This window comes from Toxoplasma gondii, chromosome V, assembly GCF_000006565.2.
Source record: "Toxoplasma gondii ME49 chromosome V, whole genome shotgun sequence".
Classification (NCBI taxonomy): Eukaryota; Apicomplexa; class Conoidasida; order Eucoccidiorida; family Sarcocystidae; genus Toxoplasma; species Toxoplasma gondii.
Genome location: NC_031472.1, coordinates 773,227 through 791,443, shown reverse-complemented (window position 1 = coordinate 791,443; position 18,217 = coordinate 773,227). Strand labels below are relative to the sequence as shown.

General features: G+C 50.6%; 2 protein-coding genes across 2 annotated transcripts in view; one reads left to right on the top strand and one right to left on the bottom strand.

Annotated features, from left to right (window-relative positions):
* Positions 1-877: 877 nt before the first annotated feature.
* Positions 878-12,235, top strand: TGME49_213010 (hypothetical protein). The gene is made up of 13 exons (XM_018779586.1): positions 878-2,295; positions 2,887-2,940; positions 3,952-4,369; positions 4,915-5,426; positions 5,897-6,035; positions 6,856-7,260; positions 7,680-7,846; positions 8,554-8,682; positions 8,884-8,960; positions 9,095-9,269; positions 9,862-10,476; positions 11,302-11,453; positions 11,951-12,235. The coding sequence occupies exons 1-13, from the start codon at positions 2,131-2,133 to the stop codon at positions 12,051-12,053; spliced, it is 3,111 nt and encodes a 1,036-aa protein (XP_018637870.1). The 5' UTR covers positions 878-2,130; the 3' UTR covers positions 12,054-12,235.
* A 537-nt stretch (positions 12,236-12,772) lies between these two features.
* Positions 12,773-18,217, bottom strand: part of TGME49_213000 (replication factor C, subunit 5, putative) — a gene marked incomplete at both ends in the record, with an annotated part of 9,145 nt that continues 3,700 nt past the window's right edge. The window contains 9 exons of the mRNA XM_018779585.1: positions 12,773-12,878; positions 13,700-13,778; positions 14,296-14,349; positions 14,863-14,998; positions 15,388-15,425; positions 16,013-16,056; positions 16,339-16,376; positions 17,041-17,071; positions 17,708-17,798. Of these exons, the coding sequence (XP_018637869.1) occupies positions 12,773-12,878; positions 13,700-13,778; positions 14,296-14,349; positions 14,863-14,998; positions 15,388-15,425; positions 16,013-16,056; positions 16,339-16,376; positions 17,041-17,071; positions 17,708-17,798 (617 nt within the window). The remainder of the gene's footprint in view (positions 12,879-13,699; positions 13,779-14,295; positions 14,350-14,862; positions 14,999-15,387; positions 15,426-16,012; positions 16,057-16,338; positions 16,377-17,040; positions 17,072-17,707; positions 17,799-18,217) is intronic.

Here is an 18,217-nt window from a genome sequence, read left to right as displayed (position 1 = left end):
AATGACAGCAAAAACACATCTGCGCCGTTGTCCTCTCCGTTTTCCGGATTCAGAGAAATCCAGAAAGGACAGGCACGATCCGCTCTTGACGATGAGAATTTTTTTTCAAGAAACAAGCACGATCATTCAACTGTTTGCATCAGTGGGGTGTACGTACACCCGACTGAAGCGCTCGTTCAGACTCCTCTCTCTCTTCCTGACATGGGTAGAACGCGTCTCGTGAATGAGGCGGCGCTTTCGACAAAAGGGTAAACAGATTTCGACGAGGGCAAACATCCATCGACAAGGGGAGACATTTTCCTCGAATACATTTGAAAAACAGTGCAGTTGCGAGATCCTTGATTTGTTCGTTTCTTCCGGGCTTCAAGAGGAACGGACAACACCGCTTGACGCTGAACTCTCTCTCTTCTGCACCTCGAAAAAATTGCAGACGAGGCAAACCAGTCCCCAACGTCTGTCTGAAGAGCCACCAGGTGTATCCGCGCTCTACAAGTTTCACGAGACTTCCTTTGACGGTCTCCTTCCTCGTGTCTTCGTTTTTTCACACATGGAAGACTCTACGCGCTCTTTCAGGGAGTGAGAGCAAACATAGGAACCGCGGGAGACGCGAAAAAAACGCTAAAGCGAAGACAACCATCACGTGTATAGGCATTTTTGCGTCCTGGATCTGGGTTTTCCTTTCACCTTTACTGAGCCTTGTTTTCCTTTTTAGTTTTAGAAAGTCAACATGAAATGCCTGCTGGAGAGTTATTTGAAACTGTTTCGAATAATCTCCGAAAATGCAAGAAAATCTCCGCGAGGCGTCAACCCGCTAGAACGCGAGGTGTGTGCGTCTCCTCCCTCTTGGAAGACATGTGACGCATGCAGTTAACACCAGTGGGAGACCGGGAACTCTCGTGTGTTGCCATGGAGGTCAAGAAACAGTGAGTTTTCATCCTCGAATAGTCCTACATGTTCTCAATTTCTTCGCATGCTCTCCTTCTTCCTCTCATAAACGTTCTACTGTCTTCCTCCTCGGCGCGTTGTCCAGCTCTGGGGCCTCCCGCCGCCTGCCGTTGTCTTGCTTTCGTCTCCTCTGTCTTCATTTGCTTCCTGCCCTTTGCATCGTGCTCTCAACCGTCTCCCTCACATTCACTCTTTTTCGCTCTTTCTTCTTCGCTCTTCTTTCTCCCTCGCTTCTTTCTCCCTCGCTTCTTGGTGCGATTTCCATCTTCGCAAGCCGTCTCCTCATATGCCGCTCTGAACAGCGAGGCCCGCAGTCAGGCCTTCCGTTTTTTCTCCTGGATCTCTCGAGGTTTTCATGAAATCGTTTTTGTGCTCTTCCTCCTCCTGGATGCTCTTCGCCACGGAAACACCCGTCTCAAGTCGAGTGTACGTACACCTCGAAGGAGCTTGTCGATCGCAGGCGGTTCTCCTGCTCCCTGCTTACGTTCCCGTCGAGACTTTTTTTCTCACCTCTTAAAAAATACGTCTGTGTAGTCGCACCTGAAAGGAGTTCTCCAGCAAATTGTGCAGCGTCGAGTCGTTTTTTCGAAACCGCAAATGCGTTGGCAAAGACGCGCGCCACCCCAAAGAGTCGCAAACAGACCTCTTGCGACGGGTGGGTGATGTACAACAGGAGACCTCCTTGCGGCCAGCTTCAACTCTCGCTTCCCCGCGCCTCAGAGATCGTCGAACGGCGCAAAGGAGGAGAGTTCTGCCGCCGTACCTAGGAGACAGAAGAAGACTTCCCGCGTCGAGTGTACGGACAGGACAAGCGGGTGTTTCAAGCCTTTCCAGAGTCGAGAACGGCGGCATAGGAGCTCGAGTCCGCGTCTCCCCTTCTCTGCCATCTCCTGAAACGTCCTTCTTCGGGTCTCCTTCCGCCTTTTCTCTTTCCACTTCTTCTCGGGTCGCTCCTTCGCCGTGGTGTTTTCGTTCGCGCTTCTTTGTCCTGTCCGTGTTTCCAGCACAGACAGAGAAGCGGCGAGACGAGGCTCGTGTCTCTGCGACTCGGGCGCCTCGCACAGACGCCGCGAAAACGCGAAACAGAAAGGAAGAGACCCCGCCGTCGCTCACGCAGGAGCCGCCGAGACGGCGCGCCTCGAAGAAAGGCGTTTCGCGTATATCGGGAACACAGACGGCTCAAAGATGATCTCGACAGCCTCCGTATACCCTGGCGTCTTCAAGCACTGCATCTTAACTCCGACAAAGAAGATGCTTTTTCTCCTCTCGCTTGTTTCTCTCGTCTTGCTCTTGGGTTCCGATTCGCTGCTGCCTCCCGCAAATGCTCTCAAGCGTCCCGCCTCTCACGCTGTACGTACAGCTGGGGAGCAGCCAGCGCGCCTCTACAAGCGGTGGAGTTTGGACTTGGGGAGGAGGAGGGGGAGCGAGGCAATGCCGCGCTGGCAAGTCTGTAGTCGTCGCCTTTTTGTGGTGAAACTGCAGATGAGCACCGGCGCCTCTGCGTACCGTGCGGCCCACTCAGCGGTGCAAAAGTCCAGAAGGAGAGTTGAGCTTCATCACCAGTGAATCAGCATCCCCGTGTCTACGTAATACACGTAGTTCTTAAGATATACGAATACAGAAGAGTTCTAGACGCACCGGACTGTATAGTTCTTCCAGGCTAGAGTGGAGATGTGACGAGACCTGCAGACAGACACACTGGAAGACGCGCATGCGTTTCGTTTTTTCCTGGTGAAATCGATGTGAGAACGTATTGGAAACAGAACGAAACAGGAAGACCGTTCGCGCGCGGTCTCTCGCCTCTCTTAAGTGTGCCTGCGCAGCTCCTCCGCAAACGCCTCCACTGTCTCTGTCTGTTCGGCTTGGGGGATGCATGCAGTTGTCTTTTTATAGCAAGGCCAGGAATACTTCTGATCTCATCTGTCCCCGGTGCTTTGGCAGATTCTTTCTCCGCTGCTCTCCCGAGGCGCCACCCAGTCCTCTCACGCTCCTCTCGTAAGCAACACGGTTTCGCAATCAGATGGTCGTTGGTAATTCTACGTGCAGTTGTCTTCATTTGCTATCTCCATGTGTACATCTCTCTGTAGCTGTCGATAGTCATTTGTTTATCCATCTATGTGTATCTGTCTTTACATTTCTGCCAATGTGTTTCTCTCTCTATCAACCTCTATATGGCGGTCGATCTCTATACAGATTTTTGCACACAGAGAGCGCTACCGAAACAGCTGAAAACCGCTCTCTGTAATTCGACGTCTTCATCTGTCTCTCTATGCGTCACACGCTGCCGCGACCTCTATCTGCTTTTCGGTGCATGTCCACGTATGCGCATTTCCCCTCTATCTACAGGTACATCTCACTAAACATATCTTTTCACTCATCTCCCTCACCTTGCTCTTTGCTTTTGCCTCTGCATCTATATAAATATATATAAATATATACACATATATATATATATTTATATGCAAGTACATGTATATGCATGCATGCGTTGCTCTGTCTGTAATTGTATGTGTTTCTCCATGCATACGAATATGTATACAGAAAATATGTAAGTTTTTGTACGCCACAAATACATCTTTTCTACTGTGACGTGTTCACGGCATAAACGACTGAAGTCTCACATTCAGGAAAGTCTCAGATTCTCGATTCGTTGTTTCGTTTTTCGCACATCGCCCCTCTACCACTTGACTCTGTCCCCCTTCTTCGATTCGTCGATGGTGAGGCCTCTAGGGAGACCTGCGGATCGATCCATTTTTTCTTTTGCATGCTAACACAGAGACTTTTATCTTGTTCAGAGCAGGGTCAACTAGAAAAGCATGTTGGAGAGATGCATGTAGTTACGTTTTTTATGTAGATCTCTGTACATATTTTATTATACATATTCATGTATATATATATATATATATATATGCGCATATGTTTATATATATATATATATATATATATATGTTTCAGTTCACTTATATATATATATATATATAATTGTGTATGGTTCCTTTTTTTCAGGTGTTGACAGATCTGCTTCACTCTTCGCCTAGACAAGTTCTTCGGACTCTCCAGACCTTTCTTCGTCCCTCCGTGTCTTCTCGCCTCTCTCGGACCGAAGGAACTTCAGTGGAGAGCCTCGAGCAGGCGACGAAGAAGGTCGCAGCTCGAGGCGCGGAAGACGAGACAGTGCAGCAGCGGGAAGCGAAGGTCGGTGAGGAGGGAGAGAAGGAGACCGCTGAGCTCCGAATAGAGAGGGCGCTCTCGCCGTTCTTCTCGCCGATGGTTGTCGGAGTATTTTGCGACGCTCATCCGGAGAAGGACGCAACCGTTTCAGAACTTCTTGGGAGGCCGCGACAGGGTCGAGACAAGGAGAGTTCCGCCGACGCAGAGGAGACGTCTCAAGACGCAGAAAGACTTGGCCGCGAACGAGAAGAAAGTGAGCTCCATGCGCGTCAACAGAGTCTCCCCAAACGCAGTCCTACTTCTGTCCTAAGCAGCGCTGCATGCAACAGGCAAAACGGATCGAAAATCTCGTCAAGAATGAATTCAATGCGCATGCACATGCCTTCATATTGAACACTTTATATACACATATGTATTTAGAAGTATATATCTCTATGTATGTATATCTGTAGGTGGACGCACATAGAGGTCGTTGTCGAGAGTTTTTCAGATATATGAGGAGTTGAGCAGAGATGTTTAGTTCTTTCCGTTTGCGTCTCATGACAGAGGCGGTCCGCCATTCTCTGCGCTCTTCATTCTCGATCGATCGACACACAGGTCTATGTACATTCAAATTGGTGAGCATGCATTCCTCTATACATATTCAGGTGCATATATATATATATATATATATATATACAGAAATGTATAGATGTATAATACACATGCACATTTGCGTGTACATGTAGCGAGAGGTGTGCTTCCACGAACGTTGTAGACGTTTGAAGTTTTTGAAGACTTTCATGCTCCCTTTTCCAGGTGTCGTCGTCGCCTCTCTCGAACATCTGCCGGCTTCCTCTCCCACCGTCCTTTTTCGTCTCAACTACGCTGACACTGCCTTCGCCTCTGGACGACCATCTCGGAAAAGAGGAGAAGAAGAGAAAGGAGGTTTCCCCCGCGAAGAGGAGACTGAGAGAGACGTCGTTCTCGCGGCTCTCGCGAGAGACCGAACGGCGGCGGAAGCAAGTAGTTGGGCGCGGCTCCTCGGACGGGTGGGGACGATGGCAGTTCTGCCTCTCTTCTCTGGAGAACTGCGCTGCGACTCCGTTTTCGCGATGCGGGAAAGGCGGACTGTGGAGGATTTCTGCGAGACAACGGCACAGAAAGAAGGGGAGTCTATGTGTGGAGTAAGAGACACGCGGGAGCTGTATGTACAGCTCCCAGAGGAGGTGTCAGTGATGTTGAAAGGTCTCGGGCGCGGCCTCGAAGAGAGAAGAGGAAGGCGAGAAGAGGCGGCTGGAGAGTCGTTTCGTCTTGTTGTTATCTTGATGGTGAGCACCAGGAAACGAATATAGTCGATTCTGCGTTTCTTGGTGCGTCCAGATGATTCGGCTTTTGTTTTTTCCTTTCTTACGCTTTCCAATCCGGTGTCCCTACAGATAGGTGCGTCTTTCGCTGCGTCTGGCCGTCGCCCGCGTTGCGTCGTTCGAGCTTCTTGTGTTCTGTGTCGTTCTGCCCTTTCTCCGCTGCGTTACGCATGCATCGACAGGCAGGACAACCGGTGCTTGGCGCTGGCGTCTCTGCTCCTTGAGGGTCTCTTCGATGAAGACAGTTCCGCGTCTCTGTTCACTCGTTCGTGATTCGAGCTCGTGAGTCCTTGTTTTTTCTCATTCCAGTCCAGAAGGATGGAAACTCCACGACGCTGTTTCGTCTTCCCTCATAAAATGGGTCGCGACAGACTCGACGTCGGGGGGTCGATGTGCCTCCTTTCTTTCCTCGCTCTCGCTGCTTCTCTTCGCAGGACGCGCCTGACGAGCGATGGACACCGCTGGTGACTCGGGCGGTGACGCGGGCGGTTGAAGAAGCAGTTGCAGTTCGCGAGACGAAAGAGGAGACGAGGAAACGAGAAACGCAGACCGAAGGCGAGAAAGCCCACGCAGGTAGGGAACCGGCTGTCTCTTGCGTCGTCCGCGATCCTTTTTCTCGCCAGTGCCGGTTTTCCTCTGGGCGGCTTCTTGCTTGCTTTTTCCCGTTCGTGTCACTCTGGCGGTTCGCGTTTCGCTCTCCCTTCTGCGGGGGTCCTTTCTGCTTCGCGGACGTCGCGGTGCATAGACCAAGACGTTTGCAAGGGTGCAAAGCGACGCTGTTGGAAGTCCTCGCTCAGTCTTGCCCTGCAGATTCCTAGAGGGCCTCGAGGCCAGCTCGGCGTCCGGTTGCTCTCTGCACACCAGGAGCTCCCGCTGCTCGCTGTCCCGCAACTACTACTCGGTCGGCTGGATCGAACGAAGGTCCAGCCTCACAGTCATGCATGCAGCCTGAAAAGCAACAGAGAAAGAAGGAAACCCCGGAAGGAGACTTTGGCGGCGGAGAGGAAGGATTCGGAGAGGGGAAGGATTCGGAGAGGGGAAGGATTCGGAGAGGGGAAGGATTCGGAGAGAGGAAGGATTCGGAGAGAGGGCGGAGAACTTGAAGACGCCGAGAGAGCAGAAGACAGGAAGGAATTGCGAGTCAGCGAGAAAACGTTTTGTGCAGCTCTTTTTGCGGGTGGAAAGGTTCCCCTCGTGAGAGAAGCCGCACTGGCGACGGCTACGAGCTTGAGAAAAAGCAGGACTGGTTTTCCTTCGGTTTTGTGTCTGCTCTTTCTTGCTCGCAAGCGAGCGTGCTGGTCGCGTCGTCTCCTGTGTGCAGATGCCCTCTCTCGCTTTTTCCCCGGACTGCATGCTCTTGCTCTGTTTGCTGCGTTCTCTTCTGCGTTTCCAGATGCTCCGTCTGCTGCTTCGCCTCTTCTCTCTGCTGTAGTTCTCTCCCTCCCTCCTGCCTCCCGCGCCTCCACTCCTGCGTCTGGGCGTTTCTTGGCTGCGGAGAAGGAGCTGCGTTCTCTTCTTGAAGAGACGCGACGGAAGCATGAGCAGACAGTGAGGGCGCGCCAGGAGCGACTGGCGACGCTCGTGGAGAGAGAAGCAAAGAGGATCGAAGAGGAGCAGGGGAAGGCGGCAGAGCAAGTCGGCGGCAAGAACGCGAAGGAGCGAGCAGCTCACGGAGAAGACAGAGTCTCCGCGAACGACGGAGAGAGACAGGAGAACGAGAGCCGGGACGACCCAAGGCCCCACAAACGGGCGGAAGAGCGGACAAGCTTCAGGGATCAGATCTACGACACACTGCCCGGTAAGGGAGAAGAAAAGAACGCGAAGTGCGTCTTGTGGAAGTCGGACAGATGAGGAAGGATACACAAGAACGCTGTGGGGTTCGTCTCCAAAGAAGCCGATCTTCTTCTGCGTCTCCTTTTGCTCGAGGAGACAAAGAGCGAGAGTTCTTCTTCTGACAGGTGGGGGGGAGGGACCAACTTGCGAGCCTCTGTTCTCCGAAGCAGGGCAGTAGAGAACGCCGTCGAGTTCTTTCTTCTCTCTTTGGTGTTTACTGTGTTTGTGACTCTTGCCTCTCCCGTTTTTGCGTATCTTTTCTTTGCCTTTTCGACTCCGAGTGAACGTTCTCAACTTGGTTCCTCAGAGATCTGCCAGGGACCTGCTTCGAGCGTAGAGAGCCACCCTTGGCGGATCTCTTGCGCCTCTGTGCCTTTTGTGCAGACGCGATTGTCAAGAGACTGTTTCCATTCTCGAGCGCTGCTGACGCAGAGCGGGAAGACCGCGACGCAGCGAGGCTGGTCTTGCCTCAAGAGCTTCAGTTTTCCTCGCTCGTGGCGCCCGAGGTGCTCTGCTGGGCAGTGCAGCAGAAGCTCCTCACTCAAGCGATGGTGAGGAAAGCAAGAGGACAGGCACAAGAAGGAGAGGAACGACAGGAAGAAGAGGGAGGGGAGTGAGGAGGAGAAACGACGGCGAAAGGGAGAAAAAGGTTGCGAGAGGGAGAAAAGAAAAGAGACTAAGAGAGAGATGGTGAGGGAGATGGAGCGCGAGGAGACAGGGAGACAGGGGGATAGGGGGAGGAGAAGGCTCTCGAGAAAGCGAAGAGAGAGTCGAGGCCGGCACCGGACGCGCCGGAACGGAAGACGAAGATCCGTCGAGAAAAAGAAATCGGCTTTCGAAAACGGATGAAACCCAAGGACCTTGACCGGACAGGGAGGGAGCGCAGGCCACAACGAGAAAACGCCAAACTGAATGCGAGAGGAGAAGCCAGTTGAGGAGGAGCGGGAAGCAGAAGAGAGACAGGCGGCGAATGAGAAGAAGGTGAAGAAGGGAAGCAGGGAGACTTGGAGAGAGGCAGATCATGCATGCGAAAAAACGTCCGTCCTCGAGCAGACGAAAGAGGCAAGACACTGAAGAAAAACAAAAAGATGCACTGCACCATGACCAGGATCTCCAAAGCAGCAAGAAGAAAAGATTTTGTGCTGGCCCACTTTAGCGTCAGCGAAGAGGTGTGTGGTTCGGTTCCGTGCAGCAAGCGAGGCAAAGGAGGTTTCATTTTTTTTCAAATGTTTTTTGCCAAACTTTTCGTTCTGCGCAGCCGATTCTCCAAAAGTGGAGAAAGCGCGTGGAACTCGACGGAAAGCTCATTTCGCACTTCGGACAGGAGAGCTCGGAGATCCTCCAGACGCTCCTGCCCCTGTTCGACGCCGCGACCCTGGCCGCCGTGGTAGGACTTAAGAAGCAAAGGAGCGAGGCGGAAGCAGGGGAACAAGCACAGAAGAACCGATGCGAGAGACAGGAAAGAAACGCTAGACAAACGGACAGAGAGAGGAACGAAGGCTGCGTCGTCTGTTGAGAACGATGAGACCTCCCTCCTGTGTCTCTTACGGCTTTCCTCGAGAGCGTGGTGCGCCTGTTCTGCCCTCAGCAAACGCCAGCGCGACAACTCGCCCGGCGCGAGCTTCAGACGTTGCTTCAAGACGAGCTTCGTCATCTCTATCTCCAGTAAGTCTCCACTTCCGAGGAGAGAACACTAATTTCCTTTGTCCTCTCTCTTTCGCTTCTTTCTCTTCTTCTTCTCTCTTCTTTTTTTCGGCTCTCGTGCAGTTGCCGGTACGTGCCTGCCGGGGTGTCTTCAGGCAGTTGATGCTGCTCGAGCGTCGGAGTCGGACGAAGCTGCGCGCCTCTCTGCTCACCGCCCTCAAGGCCTTCCCTTCTCCGCGCGAGGCGGTCCGAGCGCTCTGGCGGCGAGAGGACGAGGAGGCTGAGGAAGCCGAGGCGGCGCGCAGACGCATGCGGCAAGCCGCAGAAGCGGTAGGTCCCAATGCAGACAAGAGAGACACTGGTGACAAGCGAGACACAGCGACAAGGAGACGAGGTGGGGTGCAGAGAAAGCCTTGGGATCGATGAAGAGAGCCGAGGCCTCGAAAGACGGAACCAGGGAACCAGTGCCACCGGGAAGGGCGTAGACGTTGCGAAGGCAAGCAGCTGTGAAGGAGGAAAGGCCTCAGGTTCAAAATCGAGCGTGCAGGGGAACACACAGCCTGCGGAGAGGAGCGACAGTCTCTCGACTCCCAGCGTTCTTCTGGATATCTCGTCCATGAAAAAGGACTTTGAAAGCATCGGAAGACGAATCCGGAAAAGGCCTTGAGTGCCCCCGTGGGGTGTACATCCACCTTGAACGCAGTTGTGTCTGCCCGTCATTTGTGAAGGCGCATTTGCGAAGCATACCTCGAGAAACGAAACTAGAAGAGAACAAAGAGAAAGAAAAGGCCGTCCCCGTCCTCGTCTCGACTGGCGGCTACTGGGCGACGCCGACCGGTACTGGTATACAGTCAGACTCGCGCCTGCGAGAGTGGAGCACTTTCTCTTTTCTCTTTTTCTCTTTCTGACTTGCCGTTTCCAGCTTTTGTCGGATTTGGCGCGGGAAGCCGCGTCGCTGCTCCCGCCTCGCCTCTCCAAGATCGAAAACTCTTCACAAGAACTCTCGTTCCGTCATTCGCCGGCGGATCGGGGAGCCTGGCAGCTGCCTGCTGTCGGAAGCCTTGCAGAGAGAGCCAAGAGGACAATTTGCTCTGTCTCTCAGCGCGTCTTCTCCTCATTCCAAGAACGAAAAAAATCGCTAACCCAACAACTCGCGGGTGTCCCCTGGGTGCGTGCGAGACTGCAGCGCTCTCTCGTCACCCTCTCTCGAGACTCAGTGCCATCCCAGATTTCTTCTCCCTCTTCTCTTGCCTCCGCTCCTTCCTCTTCTTCTGCTGATGGGGAGTCTGGTGGGAGAGATGAAGAGAAGGATGTCGACGCAAGTAACGACCAGGGCGGTCTGGAGAGAGGCGACGACTCTTACGAAGAAAGAGTTGCGAACGAGGTCGGGAGGCGTCTGAGGGAGGCCGCCAGTGCGGCCTTTGAGGAAGAACTGGCGCAACTGCACGCGACGCTCATGGGGAAACTTACGGCGTCTCTCCGCCAGCTGACAGAGGAATTCGTTGCGAGCCCACTGGCAGAGAAAATCCGAATTCAGGTGCGTCGAAAAAGCAGACCTGGAAGGACGCGAAAAAGCAGGTCTGGAAGAACGGAGGCAGCTCTTCTCGCACACAGAGTGAATGTTGGGGTGTACAGACACCCGCTGCGGAACTGTTGAAAGACTGCCAGTGTTTCATGTTTCGTCTGTTTTCCCCTTCGCATGCCGCTGGGGAGTCTCGGTGCGGCCCAAATGCGCGTTTCCATTCGGGACTCCATGCGAAGGTTGAAATGCCGCTTTGTTTTCATAGCTTCTCGTACATTTGTAGAGTCGCGTCTCTGTCTTCTACATGTTTAGGCGGTTCTACGTACACGTGTAAGTCTTTGAGTTTGTTTAAATGCCTCCACCACAGTCAACGAAGCGACTCTGCTGATGTGTGGATTCACCCTCCGCATTTCCCTGGCGGTTTGCGACAAGGGAGCCGTGGAAGAGCCAAGCACAGTGGCGGAGCAGAAGAGACAGAGAGAGGCATTTGTGGCGAACTTTTTCTTCGAAGCAGGCATCCTGCGCGATGAGCGAGAGGAAAACAGAGTCAGAAGGTTTCTGAAAAATGGAGGCAGTCACCTCCACAAAGGGCCTTTCGTGAGTGGATGCATGCGTTCGTTTTCAAGGCACATCTGCTCTGTCACATGAGCTGCTTCTGTCCTTCTGGTTGATGACTTCTTCCTCTCTTTTCTCTTTTCCTCTCTCTTCTCTTTTCCTCTCTCTTCTCTTTTCCTCTCTCTTCTCTTTGGACTGTCTCTTCAACGCGCTGGCTCTCCCTCCAGTGCTCTTCCCTCTCCATCTCTTCTGTGCGCGCGTTTCCGGGTGTTCTGTTTTCGCCAGTCGCGTCTCTTCGGCGGCGTTTCTCTGCGGGAGGTTCTCCGCTTCTCCGTTCGCCCCAGCCTCTCTCTGACGGCGATGCTTCGCCGCCGAGGCGAAGGAAATTTCCAAGGCTTCCTCGCCTGGAACGGGGGCTCGCTGAATATGATTTTAGGGTAAGCAGATGTGCGTTTTTTCCATCTTCAAAAACATGACAGGCGCGGGAGGCGGCCCTCGACGCTCTGGACCTTTGCTGCTTCCTCCAGCTTCACAGGTCTTGTGAGAAACAACAACGCATCGAGAGGTCTTTCGCCTTCCGCAGCCTCCGGTTGCCCTACACGCGGCTAAACACTCAGGTCAAACAGATGCAGAACCGACCTGAAATTCAGGCGCCTCCAGCACGCATTCAATGAATCACAAATGTACACAAACACGCAGATTCCCTCCTATAAACTTACACGTCTACATGCACATATATATATATATATATATGTCGTCCATATAATATATATATATATATATATATATGAATATGTATGTGTGTGTATGTACGCCGTGCTGTTTAGGAGGGCGTGTTCGATAGTGTCGGCTCTTTTGTGTTGCATGAATCGCACCGCTGCGCGGTAGATCTGTCCGAAGAGAGGCGAGTTCTGTGGACTTCTGCGCTGCGCAGATTCGCAAACGACGCGCCCGTTGTGCAGCCTGACGGCAAAGTTGCGCCGGCTTTCCGCATACAGCCGAAAGTTCACTTCGACGTGACTCGCGCTTCGAGGTGAAGAAGAAGAGATCTTCAGTCCAGACGAAGGCGACCGTCTGCTCTTTTTCTCGACATGTCAGTGTCCTTGTCTGCTCTCTTGTATCTCCGTAAAGCTGCAGCAACCTTCTGGGCAACTCAAAAACTTGCATCGTCGCCGAAGTTTGCAAAACGCTGTCGCGGCTAAGCTAAAGCCTAGACCCCAAAACTCATGGCAAAGACAAACATCTATCCACCTGTCTAGACACGTCTAGAATCTCTCTTTCTCCGCATATTTACAGATATATGAATCTGTATACAGGGAGAGACAGAACTGGATGCGTTGAAGACAAGCAGCCGCTTGCAGTCGGGAAAACAAATTTCGAGAAAATCTCGGTTTTCAGACAAGTTCAGCACTCGTGGTTTTCTCTCTCGTCTCAGCAGACACTGCTCCACAACTCCCCGCGCGTGCACCCAAAAAGTTCATCGCCTCACAAATAGAGATATATACATATATATACCTATATGTATATATATATATATATATATACGTATACGTATTTGTCCTCATATGCACGTGCAAACGTAGGCGACGACATATCACCCACATGTATATTCTTAGTCACATATACAAATGTATTTATATATATATATATATATATATATATATATTTGCATTGGTGAGGCGACGAATAATTGTTTTCTTCATGAGTATTTGCTTGTATGGAAAAAAAGAAAAACAGAAAGAAAGGATTCCGACTTCTAGTCGAGATTGCGTCTTTCACTGCGAAGGAATTGGAGGCGTCGCAGCAGCGGCTGCCTGGAGGCCGGCGCGAGCTTCGAAGAAGGCGGCGACGACTGCATGCATCTGAAAGGAAAAGGAAACACAAACGAGACTCCAGGGTGCAGTACACACACCTAAGTGGGGAGACAGGAGAGGGAGAATCCGCTTCGAAACGACGTCTTTGACCAACTGGCCATTACTTCTAAGAAAGAACAGGGGCACTGGAGACATGAAGGACGAGAAAGAACTTTACCGTCATCGCATGGCGAGCGCTGACGACAGTGAGAAGAGGAGTCGAAACTGAGAAGAGGACCGAGAGATGGGAGATGAGCGAGAGACGAGACTGTAGCGAGATGTGGACCAGGAGAGAAGAAAAGGTTCAAGACAACAAGGACAGAGCGATGCATTGAAAGAGAGAGGAGGCAAATCCGATCGGAGAAGACAGGCAGTAGAGGAACGAACCTGAACTGCCTCCGAGGCGCCAGTGGCGAGGCGTTCCCTGCATAACGGAGATGCGGAAGGAGCAAAGAAAATACAGAATCCAGGGAAGGTGAAGACAGAAGATGAGCCAGATGCAGCGAGAGAGAGATACGGAAGACGGCAAATCGCCCAGACCGAAGGACAACGCCAAACAAGGAGGCAGGGAAACGACGCAAGATCCAAGGGAGAGCGCAAGGAGCCGCAGGTCGAGGAACTCAGGAAATGCATGCGGTTCTTTGAATCGTTAGGTTTCCCCGCAAGCGTTCGCGCTCGAGAGAGCAGGAGGACGAGAAGAAAAGGGATGATGAGAAAGACAGAAACAGCCACAGGACAAGATAAAGAGGCAAAACGGCGAGTAAATTGGTGACAGAAAAGAGGAAAAGGAAGCAGTGCTAAAAGAAAATACAAAAAAACGAAAAACTTACTCGAGGTCGGCGAGCCGGCTGACAAAGGTGATCAAAACGTTGGCAGGCCAGTCGACGAGGAGGATTCTCTCGTGAAACGCTGAATACACCCCAAAATGTTTCAACAAGCAAGCCACGATGAAATCAAAAACGTCGTATATGGATGTCTACTTACTTTCCTCTACAGTCATTACAACAGGAAAGGTGCAGTCACCTATATATATATATATGTATATATATATATATATATATATATGTGTGTATATATATATGTATATATATATATATATATACAAACATGGACAAACAAAAGAATTTACAGACAAAAATGTATCCTTGCATATCCGTGTACGCAAATACACGCGCATACACAGCTGGACGTATAGACATGTACACCTACGTATGGAAAAGCGGCGGAAGGTTAGCATTCTAAGATCGCATGCACTGCAAAAACGCCACTCGGTTCAAAGTGTCACTCGCGAGTAACTCAAAAAGGTGGACTTGTCTTCTCTCTGCGCTTTATTTTGAGTAGATTCCGGTTTCATGGAGTGATCTTGCTAGGATCACATCTAATCAGATTTTCAACTTTTAAATTTCTCGACGACTGTTCTTCTTACCGATGACCCAGTCCCGCATCGCGTAGCCTTTTGCAGTAACGAGTTCGTCCAACTCTGCAGGACAACGAGGATAGACATCTCTCCTTATGAACGGAACACGACAGAAAAGCACTGAAATTGACTCTACAGGCATTCTTCAATTCAACTGAATGTATGTAGACGTATCAGTGAGTACACTCTCTTTCTCTCTCTCTCTCTATATATATATATACATATATTCACCTATTCATCTCTCTCCATCGTTCTGTCTCGATATATATATATATATATATATATATATATATATATATGTATCCACATCAACACAGCTGTGCATTAATGGCACGTCCCCTGGTGAAGGTCTCTGCGATTTGGTGTTTCCTTTGTTTGTTTTATCGTTTGAAGGGGATGTCGTCTAACTGTTGACTTCGTTCTTCCGTCCGACTTCTTGTTTGCTCGCATCGCGGCGCCTTCGGTTATCTGTACACCCCTGTGGCTCCACTTTTGCGGTGGCGTTTCTTCGGCGAAAGCCTGCGTGGACAGGCACCTCTTTTTTCGAGATTTGCTGCATGCGCGGACGACAGTTACCTTTGCAGCATGCAAAGAAGTCCGCAACGAGGAGACGCTCAAACATCGTCGTGACCTCTGAGGGCGGAGGCAGACCCAGAGTTCGGTGCACAATGTCTGCGTTGACTTCCTCCCCCGGGTGCGCCAGGTGTGAAGCCTATACGAAGAAATTCGACAAGAAAACTGGGAGAAGATCGAAAAAAGAGACAAGGGAGGGGAAAAGAAGAGACGGCGACGCACCGGGGACGAAAGGAGAAAGGAGACGGAAAAGGAGAAAAAAAACGGAGGGAAGTCCGGGGAACGAGACGAGACAAAGCGATAAACAGACACCAAAGGAGAAGAACGCAAAGGCGCAACAATAAAGAAACGAAGAACACTTGAGGAGACACAGAGAGATAAACAGAGCAAATGGGGAAACACAAACAAGAACTCTGTTCTCCACCTGGACCTCACGAAGCTTCTCAGTCTCAAACGTTTGAAAGAAAGACAATTCGTGACGACGAGAAAAGAAAAAACGTCCGTTCGAGGTCGAAGGTACGTCCTCACCTGCATGCAGTTGAGGAGGCGACGCATGTCTCCACGAGCTGCAAGAAAACAGAGACAAAGAACAGAGAGAACATGTGAAGGACACCGACAAACAGAGGAAAAAGGAAGCTTGAGGGAAAAGAGAGAGAAAGAGAAACCACGCGAATCTGCTTCTCACGACTACACCGAGACGCCTGTACAGAAGTGCATACATTCTAGCTTCGTATGCATACATATATATATATATATATATATATATATAATATCATATATTACATATTATATTTATATATATATATATGTCAGAACGGGTGTCTGTATATCTAGTCACGTTGATGTGTACTTGTAGGTACACACACCTACATGTAGATGTATCTCTGATTTTGTGTGTAGAGGCGTTGGAAGCTCAGAGGACATTCGCGTTCGGTTCGTTTGTACGTTTTTTCTCCTCAAGCAGCTGCGTTTCACTCGACAAAGATCCTTGCGATGCTCAAAGGCGTCGTCTTCAATCTGTCGCTCGCCCAACTTGTGCGTATCTAAGCCTGGACGTCACCTCATGACGCTTTGCTATGGCACTGGCAACCGACCCGGTAGGACAGTGTAGAGACTCTGGAGCTCGACGGAAAGAGACATCGAGGTTTCTCACCGATTTTGACCAGCGCATCCAAGCCGTCGTCGCTCAGCTTCATTCTGCGCAGACATGCGAGACAGAGACACGGGAGGGCATGCAGAGAAGAAGGAGAAGAGGCGAGAAGGCGCAGAGACGGACGACGCAGAGCAAACCACACGCCGAGAAAAGAGGTCGACGAACTATCGAAAACGTAGAGAAGATGAACATGAAGAACGAAGAGCAGCGAGCAGGCAAGGCGCAAGAAGAACGCCCGAGTGAAGCAGTGGCAGAAAGAAGACAGAAAAGAAGAGAGAGAGAAAGAAAGTCCGAAGAAGTCCCAGGAGAAGAAGGACTTGACTTACTTTTCGTCCTGGACAATCTGTGCGGCTTTTGTTTTTAGCTGAAAAGGAACAGAGAGGACGCTCGAAAAAGAGAGACTCCGTGCAGTGCAGAAAAAAAAAGATGCAGAAAACATGAACGAAGACAATTTGCTCAACTCAACGCATGGACGCGTCGCGAGGAAAACGAAGAAACTGCAATTGATACGAGAGAAACACTCAGCAGACAGCACATCCACTCACTCAAACGTGACTATACAGCTGGCGCATACTTAACTGTCTTTACCTGAATGTCTATACCTAAATGTCCACATATATGTAGACGTGACTGTATAAGTGTATACATATATCATATATACACCAAATTATCTATCCATATATATATATATATATGTAGACCGATAGATAGAAAGAGATAGATAAGTAGATGAATGCGAAATATATAGGAATGTGAAATATATCGAGAGAGACAGAGAATCAGGTAGGCAGCTGGGAATGGACGCAAAAAACACTGCAGAGGCACTGCAACGACTGGCGAAGGAACGATAGTTCTCTTGTGAGAGATCGAGGAAGACAAGAGCGAAACGAGACGACCGGTCATGACTTTATGTCGAGTACGAGAAGAAGAAAAACGCATCACGCTTCCGAAAAGCGACGCTGAAAGCAAAAAACAGCTGAAAACGATAGAAAACTGCATGCGCGACCTCGGTGTTTCTGAGGGCTTACGGATGCAGAGGAGACAGGTGTGAAGCGAAACCTACAGAGACCAGACACATTTGTTCAAGAAAGGCGCGAACCACGGGAGAGACAGAAATAAAATAAAATTTTCGAAACCTTCAGAAACCCTTCTCTTGGACATGTCGCCACCAAGAGCGTATCGAGAAGGCCGAGGCATTTTTTCTCGTTTTTCATCGTCATTTTTCATCTTTGTCTCTATCTTGGTGTCTCTGTTTGCGTCTTGCTTCTTCTCGCTCATCGTGCCCTCTTGACAAATTCGGGACTTAAAAGCATTTCCAGAATTCTGAGATACACACAACCACGTTCGCTGAGAGTGATGAACTGGACTGGACTGCGTGAGACAGCTGAAAAAAATGACGGCTCTCTTGTTCAATTTTTTCTTTCTGCTCTCTTTCATGCTTCTGTGTTCCTTCGGTCAGAGTCGCGGCGCTCCTCTGTTTCCTCTCTCCTCCCATGTTTTTCTCTTCTCTGTCTCTCTCGCGAGCGAAACGAACAGATTCTGTGCTCTCCGTTGCGTATGACCCGCAGTTTTTTCTCGCACCGTCCAGGATTTATCTGCTTTGAAGAACTTCGCGCTTGAGTTCTCCTCGCCTGCGTCTGTGGCTCGGCCAGCGGCTTCACAAAGGAAACAGGGTGGCTCACTAGGCTTCCTCACCCGGTGCATCTCGACTGAATGGCGGGAGTAATTTTGTTGACGAAGTTGCAAATCAAGCAAAAGCGGACGTTACGCGCGTAGGCCTCCATGACTGAAGAAACCGGAAAAGACAAGCGAAGAAATGGGAGAGAAGAAAGGGAAGAAGAGAAGGAAGAAGAGAGAGAAAGAGAGAAGGAGAACAGAAGAGCGAGGGCAGAGAGAAAAAAGAAAGAGAGAGAATGCACGAGAAAGAGAATCACGGAACTCAGAGACAAGACACAGAAAAAGGAGTCTAAGGAGACAGACCGTGCGGGTGAAGAAAACAGTGATCGCAAAGAAGTGAAACGCTCTGGGTGTCTCCTCTCTCTGTCTCTCTTAAAGCCTCTTCTGCTGTCTCTGGGTCCCCGATTGTCGCCTTCTCTCGCTCAACCTGTCGAACAAATACTTCCCCCTCATCACTTGTCGTTCGCGCTTGCGGCCTCTGCCTCAGACTGACGCATCTCTACAGTGTGTGCCAAGAGCCACAACTCC